The sequence below is a fragment of the Limulus polyphemus genome, unplaced genomic scaffold (assembly GCF_000517525.1).
Source record: "Limulus polyphemus unplaced genomic scaffold, Limulus_polyphemus-2.1.2 Scaffold6069, whole genome shotgun sequence".
NCBI classification, from domain to species: Eukaryota; Metazoa; Arthropoda; class Merostomata; order Xiphosura; family Limulidae; genus Limulus; species Limulus polyphemus.
In genome coordinates this window covers 20,473-32,336 of record NW_013671679.1, presented here as the reverse complement: position 1 = coordinate 32,336, position 11,864 = coordinate 20,473, and the positions used below count along the sequence as shown (strand labels likewise).

General features: G+C 32.2%; 1 protein-coding gene across 1 annotated transcript in view; it reads left to right on the top strand.

Annotated features, from left to right (window-relative positions):
- The window catches only part of LOC106473316 (lathosterol oxidase-like), a 37,434-nt gene that overhangs the window by 9,719 nt on the left and 15,851 nt on the right, over positions 1-11,864 (top strand). The window contains exon 3 of the mRNA XM_013933998.2: positions 6,967-7,097. Coding sequence (XP_013789452.1) covers positions 6,967-7,097 — 131 coding nt within the window. The remainder of the gene's footprint in view (positions 1-6,966; positions 7,098-11,864) is intronic.

Genomic DNA, 11,864 nt, shown 5'->3' with positions numbered 1-11,864 from the left:
CATAAATCAGTTAAATGACGAAAAATTAGGTGTCTATTTACTTGTGACCACTCAGTGTATGTGTGTATGTGAATGCTTGAATTTGTATTGTTATGTAATCTGAATTTTCTAGAAGTTCTCTACATGCCTATAAATATAACCAATGAGCCGCACCAAAAGAGAGGATCTATTATTAGTTTACTGTAGTCAGTGTGCTATAAACTTTGGAAGCTATAACTGTGATCATTATAATGCTTATCAATTGGAAAACTTCAGATATTTGACCAGGAACCTTTACAAAGTTCGAACATTACAAATCGTTTAACTTCAGTGGATTCTCATCAGACATTAGTATTTTTATGAAAACATTACATAACGTCACAGTGGAAAACCTGGTTTGTTTGGCTGATAAATAATGAAGGACAAAGCTAGCTAGCTAGCTTCCTGTTAAGTGAATTACACCTATGCATTTGTGTATATTTATTAATGAGGCAAGCTAGCAAAAAAACCACATGGAAAAAAATGTGACTGCCATATCTCCAAGAGAAAAGAACCTAGAAATCTGAAATTTTGCACCCATACTAAGTGGACCCCGAGAGTTTGCACGTGGGTATTATTACTCATTTAACCACATGCATGTGAGCATGTGCATTTTTTTAACGAGGCAAGCTAGCAAAAAAAAACAAATAGAAAAGAAATGGTTCCTTATATTAAAATAGATATTACAGACAGACACACATGCATGCACACATGCTTGTCTGTGTATGTGCAACTGCCATAGCTCCAGTACAAAGAAACTTAGAAACCTGAAAGTTTGCACCCATACTTAAGTGGACCCTGAGGCTGTGCACCTGAGTATTATTACTTATATACATGCATGCACACATCCTCGTGCACATCTTTTAGTGCAAAAAACCACATCAAAAAGAAACATGCACGAGCGCATCTTTTAATGAGGCAAGCTAGTGAAAAGCCACGTAGAAAAGAAGTGGTTACTTATATTACAAATTGAAATCACAGATAGACAGACAGACATTCATGTGCATATCTGTGTATGTGTGACTGCCATAGCTCCAATACCTAGAAACCTGAAATATTGCATTCATACTAAGTAGACCCTGAGGGTGTGCACCTGGGTATTATTACTTATCTACATGCACATCTTTTTAATGAGGCAAGCTAGTAAAAAATCTACATAGAAAAGAAGTGGTTCATTTTATAACAACTTCTAATATATATATATAGAAAAAGCAGTGAATTTTGATAACAGTGCATTCCAACAATAGCTTTTACGTCATGTTTCTTAGCTAGAAAAATATAACCTAACATTGTTGTTAGTCTATGTACTAAAAACCTTAAATCAGAAACAATTTAAGTTTATAAATCAAGCGTGATGTAACATGAAATACACTGGATTTTATATAGGTTGGATAACATGGTGTATAGTGGCATTTATAATTATCTGTAACATTGTCATCTAGAATATATCAACCTAATAACCCAAGTGAGGCCAGGTACTTTCACCAGTGTAAAATAAAAGAGCTGAAATTTTACAGTGTATTTTTACAAGTTTGTCACCATCTGACTTTAGAATTTGTAATGGAATAATTAAGTGGAATGACCCTTTGTTATCACTTGAAAATAGAATATTTGAGCTGGATAAAAGGGCTTAGGGAACATGATTGAGATTTTTAAGGTTCCTAGAGGCTTTGCAGGCAGTAAAACTAGAGAGCACAAGTTTAAGATAGGGAAACACAGATATGACCCTAGTTAAGGTAGTGTTACTTTTATGACAAGGCAAATGGTTTATACGAAATAGTTTATCTTCATGTGTGATAAAAGCTGTATCATTAATTTTTTTAGGGTAAAGCCACAGTGAGTTATCTGCTGTTTAGCAAAATGAATTGAACCCTATATTTGAGCACTGTAAGTCTGAAATCTTACCATTCACCCGCCAAGGGACAATGCAAAGGCCCATTTTTTTCAGTTTTCTTCCTTAACATTTGTTTGTTGTAATGCAAATCTGCACAATTGGTTACCTGAACTTTATCCACCATGGGGAATCAAACTCCAGAGTTGAACATAGTAATTTTGTGAACTTACGACTGACCCACTGAAGGACTTTGTAACATTGAAGGAGTTTCAGAGGAGACTGAATGATTATTTCAGAGATCAGACTTGGATGTAAGAAAAATACTTTAGACATGTAGCCTTCAGTATGATAGTACAGAAAATGCAATAGCCTAGATTGGTGGTGTGCAAACTTATTTTTTATGTTCTTCTCTTCTTCCGAATTTGCAGTTTGATGCACTGCCCCCTTCCCCATTTTCACAGTGTATAAAATTAAAATGGCAAACAGTGTCAGTGTAATTACCATCCTAATGTGGAGGATGGGCTTGACCCTGGGAGCTTGGGATTGGATGAGGCCCATTCTTGGCTGAAATGTTGACACAACAACTCAGATATCCCCTTCCTCCCATATCAGCAGATGAGATTTCTGTTAGAATAGAAAACACAAATTTGTATAGGTATGGTGTGAAAGGCAAAAGCATGTCTGCTGCTTTTCTCGACAGATCAGGGTATTCTTTGCAAACTAGCATCCAGAAATTCCCGAGAGGTATTGACTTAAATTCTACCTGAAGAGTTTCATTACTGGATAGCTCTGTGAGCTTTTCTTGAGCTGTTATTAGCAGATAAGAAGTTACTCAACCACATTTTTCCGTTGATTTTTATAATTTACCTGCAAATTGACACTGAACTTTTTCAAGAGTAGAAACAATGTAAGAAGGCTATAACTTAACTCATTTTATTCAAAGAATTCACTGCAGCAAGGAAACACTTCACAGTTTCTATTCTCAAATTGTTCTTTCCACAGCACAAGATTTTGCAAAATACAAACACTTTATCACTCAGCTGCAAAATATTGCTATTCTGATTTCATTGAGTTTATTGAAAATATCAGACAGGTAGCACAGTACTAGAAGCCACTTTTCATCCATAGTGAGGGATTACAGACTAACAAAAATGTTCAAAGTTTGTCTTTCAGCTGCAAAAAATGACCGAATACTTTCCTGCAAAACAACCAATGCACTTCTGTATGCAGCAGGAGTTTGTTGTACATAAATCCACAAGGAATGGAAAACAGCCCAATGTTAAAACTTCTTGATTTCACAACACTCACAGCATATTGTAACATTTTGTTTGCTTTAGGCTACAACTTCTTTGAAGCTAGTGCTTTCCTGTGTATGCTACAATATGTAAATGGTACACCTGGAGCAAGAATATTTATTTTAATTTTTAACTCTTTCTTGTTTCCCATAAATGCAGCTGCCCAATTGGTGCATATGCCAACACAATTAATCCAAGAAAGATTGTTGTAAAAACTTATCAACAAGAAAGAAGATGGCTTCTTTTGTATCTCTCCCTTCCATTGCTTGGTAAAATAGAAATTCTTTATAAACTTCTTTGTAACAGCATTGTACAAATACAAGATGCTGAACTAAATCTCCAACACCTATAGTTTCATCAAGTTTTATGGCAAATTGTACACTATTCTGGAAACATGTTGTCAATTACATTTTTATTACTTTGGAAAAGTATCACATAATAAAGGGGATAGATGTTAGGGCCTTACTATACCTTATGCATGATTTCACGCATTTTTATGTCAGCAGGGATTACATCTATATACTTTGGAAAAGTATCACATAATAAAGGGGATAGACTTTAGGGCCTCACTATACTACATGATTTCACAAATTTTATGGCAGCAGGAAGAACTAATGTCTCCTCTACTGTATGGCTTCTTGCTTTTCCCAATCAAATAAGATTCTTCTAAAGAAACATTCAAGGATTATTATGAAACAGTGACCTGCTTTTCAAGCAAGCTGCTATACCCTTTCAGTTGTTCCGCTTGTCACTTGGAGAACTCAGTGGTGTTACTTACATGTTCAATGTGTTTGGTTTCTAAATGCCTTGTAACATTATTTAGCTTCATCCTGTCATTAGCTAAAAGCTGCAAACAAATAATGTACTTCAATTATTCATCAGTATTAACAGCTTTGTTAGTGAAACCAGATTTTAAATAATTCTCCTGCTACTGACAAACTTTAGTTTTTGGTTTGGTGTTCAATTTATTGACAGAAGCAGTAGAAAGAAACTGAGGAAGTGCTTGGTCTAGCTACAGAATAATTTATTTGTTGTTCATTATTATCGTCATTTAATTGTTTCTTCTGTTTGTTTACTTCTGAGTTATCACTCAAAGAAACATGATAGTTTTTATGTCAGTATGTAACACCCATTTATCCATGTTTTTGATACACTAGTCAATGTACACTAATGTCCAAAACTTGAAACTAACAAGGTTACAAATGTGTAAAAAAATCTCCTGATATCTCAGCCATCCAATCAACAGTCATATTGCCTTTTGCATGGAATGTAGCTTTGACTATGTAGTATGTTCTCATATCATTGGTTTATAAACAATGTGATACTTTTGGCTTCCGGCATAATGCATCTCTGCACCCTGATTAAGAGGGGGGTATTGCTGCCAGGGATTTTGAATGCTTCTAATAAAATTAAGTTTTTGAACTTCCCATTTTTATATGTAAACATTGTAAATGGCTATTTTATGCTGAATTAAACAAATCTTTTCTTTACCTAGTGGCAAAAATAACAATAAATACAGCAGAGGTTTAATTAATTAAATAGGTTTAAGGATTACTGATCAGATCATCTATCAAGTCAGTTCCACTTACAAAATAACCCTAAACAATCAGTGGTTTGAAGGAGGAAGTACCTTGTTTCATCTTATAAATATTGTGAACCGTGGTATGTGTCCAAGCATTTGTCTGTCTCACATATGAAAAGGTACGCAGGGAAAGCTCAACATTCACTTCTGAAATGATGGGAGTACAGGCATGAATAATGTTGATCCCAAATTTGATCTTGTAAGCAGGATGTTGTACACTAAATTGTTAGGAATTAATCACACTGTCATTTACATTTCAAAATGGGATGTAACGTAAAGAATAAAAATGTAGATTTCCCATATGTTATTACTGAGTGGCTCTTAGCATGACTGAAATGCTCAACAATTACTTTTCACAGTGGGCAATATACGTAGCTCAGAGCTTTGGCTCTGAGTGAAGCCAAGTGTGCCACACAATTAACTTTTTCAAAGTCCATGAAGTCATTTAAATTGATAGATTAACTTAAAGTTTTCCCATCACTGGGGATGGGTACTTTTGCTTGTAATTTATAGATTTAAAATTATTGCCATAAACAGCTAGGTGTAGTATTTTGGAACAGCATTAGCCACTACCTAGAACAAAAAGATTTCCTGTGACTGGAGTGAGAAGACTTTTGCTTTTTTGTACGAAACTGTTTGAATAGAAAACAATTTCTGTGTATGAGGGGTTAATTCATTACTGAAAATTAAAAAAAAAAAGAGAGTGAAAAAATAAACGTTTTTGCTGTGTAACTTTTTATTTGCTTTTTAACATGGTATTAATCTCTATTCCATTTTACAACTTGCATGCTAATGCATCTGTTTTAATTTGTACTTTCAAGTGTAATTTATATACTCCTACATTCATAGTTGTGCACCCCCACTGGATTGTAGCATACTACTCGTTACTTAATCATAGTGTAGTGACTTACTTAAAATATATTACTGCCATATTTTGAGGATTTATAATTAAAACTTACAATAAGATTATTATTTCTGCCATATCTAGATATTCCAGATTTCAATTAGAAAGTCATGAAATTGTATTTTGCAGGTTGATGAGAGTGCCATCTGCTCTTGGAGTATATCCTAAATCAAATGTGACATTGGGCTTTAATATGCTTAGAAACTGGGGTCATAGGAGTGAAATATCTTGTTGCAAAATTTACAAGAAACTTTATATCTCTGGTTGCCATCTATTTAATCTGAGATAAAATGTATTGCTTTTGAATATTTTAGTCATTTACATTAGGTTGCTTAATGTCTTTACATATTTATTATACATATCATTAAAAATAAAGGAAGAATTTTAGTTTATTGTTAGTTTTTGTAACTGTTAGTGTAAATGGACATAAGTAAAATAAAATACAAACATGCTTTCTGGAGAGAGATTATTAAAGTGCTTAGACTTGTAGGAATATTTTATCTGAAGAAACAGCTTATATGACACATCTTAGTAAATAGTTTAGTAAAAAATTGTTTTCAGGAAAAGTCTTGTGAAACAAGGAAGTACAAGTGTTTGGCTGCATGTTATAATGTGAAGTCTAGTCAATGTCATGTTAATAAATTATGTTACTTCTTCTTTGATGTTTATTACAGGCTACAATTACTTGTACACAGTTGTACACCAGTAATATTTCAACTTTCAAAAGAAATGTATTCACTAATGATACCACAACTAATGTATAAGTAAACTTACTTGTACAATTTCTTGGTTAATTGATCAAGTAACTGAATATACATAATAATCCACACTGATTTGAATACTTTACATTGACTGGCACTCACCCTCCAATGGCTCAGTGGTAAATCTGAGGGCTCAAACTGCTAAGAACCTAGTTTACATATTTGTAATGAGTGTAGCACAGATAGCTCATTGTGTAACTTTGTGCTTAACAGCAAATAATGAAGAGTGGCACTCTACTGACTTAAACTGAACTCAGTTCTTTGCTGATTCTCATATCTATGATGTAGCCTTGTTTCTATATACTTGCGAAGTCTCAATCATTAACGCCCACAAATATTAGATATTTTAGTTTAATTATAAACTCACTTGATTTTAATGTTATGTGCCTTCTAGCAAAGATCTAGCTTAAAACATTGAAGATATTGCTTACCCAAGTAATGAAAAATCACTTTCAGTGTGAAATGACAAAATTATTTTTGTTTTAGTAAATTAAAGTTTTGTTTTGTTTAAGCACTCTCTAGTTTGATTATGTCTGTAAATAAAATGAAGTATTTATTTTATGTATTTTTAGGCTGGTGGATGGTCGTTGCTTCTGTAATTGCTTTTCTAATGTTTACTGACTGCTTAATCTATTGGATTCATCGTGGCCTCCACCACAAGCTGGTGTACAAACACATTCACAAGCCTCATCATAAGTGGAAGGTACTGTTTTTCATTAATATGAATATTGAAAATTCTGTAACTTGTAATCATCAGTCATAGGTTTTAGTGAATGTTTCATGAAACAAACTTGTCAGGTACTATATAATAAAAGAACAACAGGGTAATTCATTATATACATGTAATTTATCATGTTACTAGGCATGTGACAATCCTAAGAGTTAATAATAACATAATAATGACATAATATGACATTAATGACATAATAATTATATTCTTCTAAGCAATTTAACAAAATAGTTTGCATAAAACTCATTCAAGTAAACCTCATTTAAAATCAAAAGTCTATCTTTCAGATTGCACATGTCTAAAATGCATGTGTCAAAGAGACACAAGCTGGTCATTGAGTTATTTACTTGGTTACTCTGGTAGCTCTAAGACATCCAAAACTTAGTGTCATGTACTGTTACTAAATTAAAACTCATCTTTCCAATCAATGATGTAAATATACCCCTGCAGCCCCTGTGTGTGTGTGGGAGCGAATCAGCCAGAATTGTAACTATAACTATAGGAAAATAAATGTGTAAATGTTTTATGTGTATGGAGGGGGTATCTTTTATACTTATGCCACTGGTTTCAGTACAAGTTCTCCAAAGTTTTATTAGCTGTATGTGTCATTAATTCAGGGTGGCAGATATAAAGTATGAATGGCTGTAGATAATCCTTCTGTTAAATTTCAACCAATTTAACTTGGAAGCTTAATAACTCCTTCCATTCTTTCAGTCAGATATAAAAATAATATCAACTGTACATAAAATTATATTTACTACTTGAAGATGAACTGTGGCTACTGATAATGGAAGGGCAAGTTAAAGCTAAGGTCTTGGAATTACTTGTGTTTTTTAAGCCTTATATTAATATTCTTACTATTTGTAAAAATATCCATATAATTTAGAGTTATTTTGAGAACTATGTCAGATAAGTTATTTGTATATGTTTAGTTTAGACATTTTATAGTCATTTATGGATAGTACATTATACTTAATGAATCTTATCATGGTTTTAACAGTCTACAAGGCATGATATCCTTTAAGCTCTTATTTAAAATTTGGACTGAATTTGGCTTTGAATTTTTTTCTATACTTTATCATTAATTTTTTAAATTGAAACTGGGCATTCTAACTTCAATCTGGTAGAAGTAATAATATTAAATCACATTATATACTGTTATGACGGCGGAAGTCACGAGACGCTGGGAGTATGCGCGCTGGAGTTTCTAGAAGGATCATGACTTATCGAGGAACTCCGTGAATATCCGAGTGTTTGCCAGGCGCCCTCTTTTTTAGTATATAAGCCCGGCAAATAATACCAGAGATAGATATGCAAATAGATTGAAGAGATAGATATGCAGATAGATTGAAGAGATAGATAATTGAGTCAAGTGAACAGTAGGCACCATAAGTAAAGTGTGTGAACCACTGTGTTTTATAGCGTGTGTTATGAAGGTTCTTAAGTTTAAAGTGACTGTGGAAATTCTGTGTATTACAAAGTTGTATCGAGAAAGAATAAACTAGTTTTAATTAAGAAAGGACTTGTACCGCTGAAGTTCCTTTGAAAGAATTTATACTGGAAATTGACAAACGAGCAGATACTTAACAATACGTTGGATATGTGGTTAAAAAAAAATATATATATATATATATATATATATACACACACAATAAAAACTTAATAAAAAGTATAATAAGATACAAAATAATAAAAAAGCAATTAAAGTGGTTGTTGTTGGCCTGTTGCTTCTCTGTGATTGGGGGTTTTGGATTAGAGGTGGTGCCACACTACCTACTTGAACCGCACACTTACAACTTGCTGTGAGAGGACCCTATTATCCAAGGGAAGAGAACCTAACTGATGTTAAGCTCCTTTAGCATGTAAATCATAATGACCTACATGTTATTGTGAGGGATGGTTTAGATACACTGTTAGCTACTGTACAAGTACATTATGCTGTATGTTTAGTTTAAATACAATGCAGAGTTACCAGCTGTGTAGGTTTAGTAGAAGCTATCATGTTTAGTTCAAGTGCAGAATGTATTTTGTTTACCAGCATGCAGTGTTACTATGTGTTTTTTTATAGTTATAGTGTTTAGGTTTAATTACATTAGAATTAGTGTGAGTTCAGTTGTAAGTACAAGTACAGATTTATCACTATGTTAGAAATAATTTAATGTAATTTTATTATATGTTCAGGCATCAGTTTGAGACAAGGACTGATCTATTCATAAGATCAGTCCCAGCATTAACTACTTGGAGCCTAGTTGTATGCTATAATAAGGCAGATTACTCTCTGAATATGGGATCAATGTCCAACACAATTTGGATATGCAAACTGTACAAGATAGCACCACATGTACTGGGTAGGTTAAGAGACCATCAAGTGGAGAGGATACTTTTCCACATACTGTTACTACCCGGTTAACAATTTTACATTGTACTGTGGTGTTGGCCATGTTGTGACTTTATGTTGCAAAAATGTAACTTTGTATGATAGAGCAAACATTGCAGTAAAAAAAATCCTACAGCCTTATGAAGACATTCAATTGTCAATAAAAGATTCCTTGTCTTCTTCTCTTGGATTTGAACCAACACCATTCACACCCGGGTGAATGCTCAGATAGGTTAACTCACTAGTTCTTGCAATTAAGTCACTTTTTTAACAACTCAAACTATCACAACTATTTGAAATTTTAACATTTTATTTTTTTCTTTATAATACATATGATTATACATTTTTCCTTTCCTTAAATTTATTATATTCAAGTAATTATTTGATCTTAAGTATTATTAAACAGAATATGTAAGATTCTTATTTTATTATACAGCTACAATGATTGAGGTATTTATTCTTCAATTTGTGTAAAAGTTGAAACCTTTGCCTATTAATTCTCTACTCGTTATAATTTGTTTTCAACATTTTCCACGTATATATAACAACCTTAATACCAGACGTCAGATGTTACTAGGATTCCTTGTTTTAAAAAAGTGTTCCACAAAAGGAAAAGTATTTAATTTAGAGAATAGTCTGCATAAATGTCACCTATTGCAACAATACTGTGTACATTTTCCAGACAAATATTGTTTTACATGTTTATAACAATGTTAAAACCATAAGTTTGGTATCTACAATTACTCAACTACTAACACACATTATAATCAATCAAGGGAAACAAATAACCAAAATTAGTTCATTTTATATATTAGGCAAATGCATACTTGGCCAAAGTTAAAAATCTAGTGTTTTGAATATTATTTAATTATTCTAAATTTAAAGTCAAACAACATGAACATTAGACTAATGTCAATCACTTTTTATAAAATAAAATTTGGTTATTATAAATTTATCTTACAAAGTTTGAAAAACATTAGGGAATGATTAAGAATAAAACTAAAAAGTGTATTCCGATGATATAGCATTATTGAAAATATTGCGTTAACAACACTGTTTTAACTTTGCCAGGCTAGATGTTGTAATGTTTTATTTTTACAGTGATGATATGATATTAATTAATTTTTAAAAGTTAGCTGTGTAATCAAATTTTCAGAATTTTTTCATGAAGGAAGATAGTCTTCCACTATAGAAATTTAATATTTTGGATTAATTGATGTTGACCACATAATCCTAAAGCAGCCTAAAAGTCAAACAGAGGTAAAATAACATCAGTTTATACAACTTAGAATAGAAAATATTACCATACATATAAAATAAAATGTGTTTAAACTAATGTAATTTATCTGGCTTTCTAACTATGTAAGAAATGGCTTAAATAATTCTTGTACCTAATCAAGCAGAGCTCCAACAGTGGGCAAACTAAGAAAATTATGCCAAAATGTTGAAACTTCTTACTGGAAAAACTTGAGCTGTCAGTAAATTGAAGTTTTCACTTTCTTTTGATTAAAAATAATCCAACAGCAAATGTTGTAGAGAACTAGTGACAATTTTTGAAACCAGGATGTCCTAAGAGGGGCATGGCACATGGTCTTCATTTTATTACTTATACCTCCTTAATTTGACTATTCATAGAAACATTTACATGCAACATAGACAACACAAGCCATTTAACAATGATTCAAATTAACTTAAATAAATAAAGCAAGGATAAAATCCGCCTCATCAGAGAATTATAATTATTAGAAAAGTGTAAAAACTTCATATCAAAGGTTCACATTAAGCATAAGAAAACCTTTTACCATCAATTTACCAGAACTAATACATTAATATAAACACAACCTTTTAACATTTTAAATGAAACACTGTCTCAAAATACTTCATTAAAAGGAAGTGAAACTCTTCAGTGAAAATTATTTAATTTCTTTCCGAAAAACAAAATTCTGTAACTATCTTCCAAAATTCATGTCATTTTTGAATAAAATACACTAATATAACCCTTTACTTAATGAAAAACACATAAACACCCTTTAAACAACATGTTACAGAATATACCCTTTAATATAAAATTTGTATAACAAATTATGGAAATGTACATAAAATCATAAGTAAAAACTAAGAAAAATAAGGAAATAAACAAGATGCAAAACTACATTGTACACTTTAAGACTGGGTAGATTAAGGAAATGTCAACAAAATACAAAGTAAAAGCCTTTAACATTGATCATATATCTAAGACAGTTGTGGAAGACCAGGCCAACCAGGGATGCTCCAAATTTCTCTGTCCAGCTCTCAGCTAGCAGTATGTGCTAGAATGTTTGTTAATGGCACACTTTATGAAGTATTCAGTGGCCACTAACACG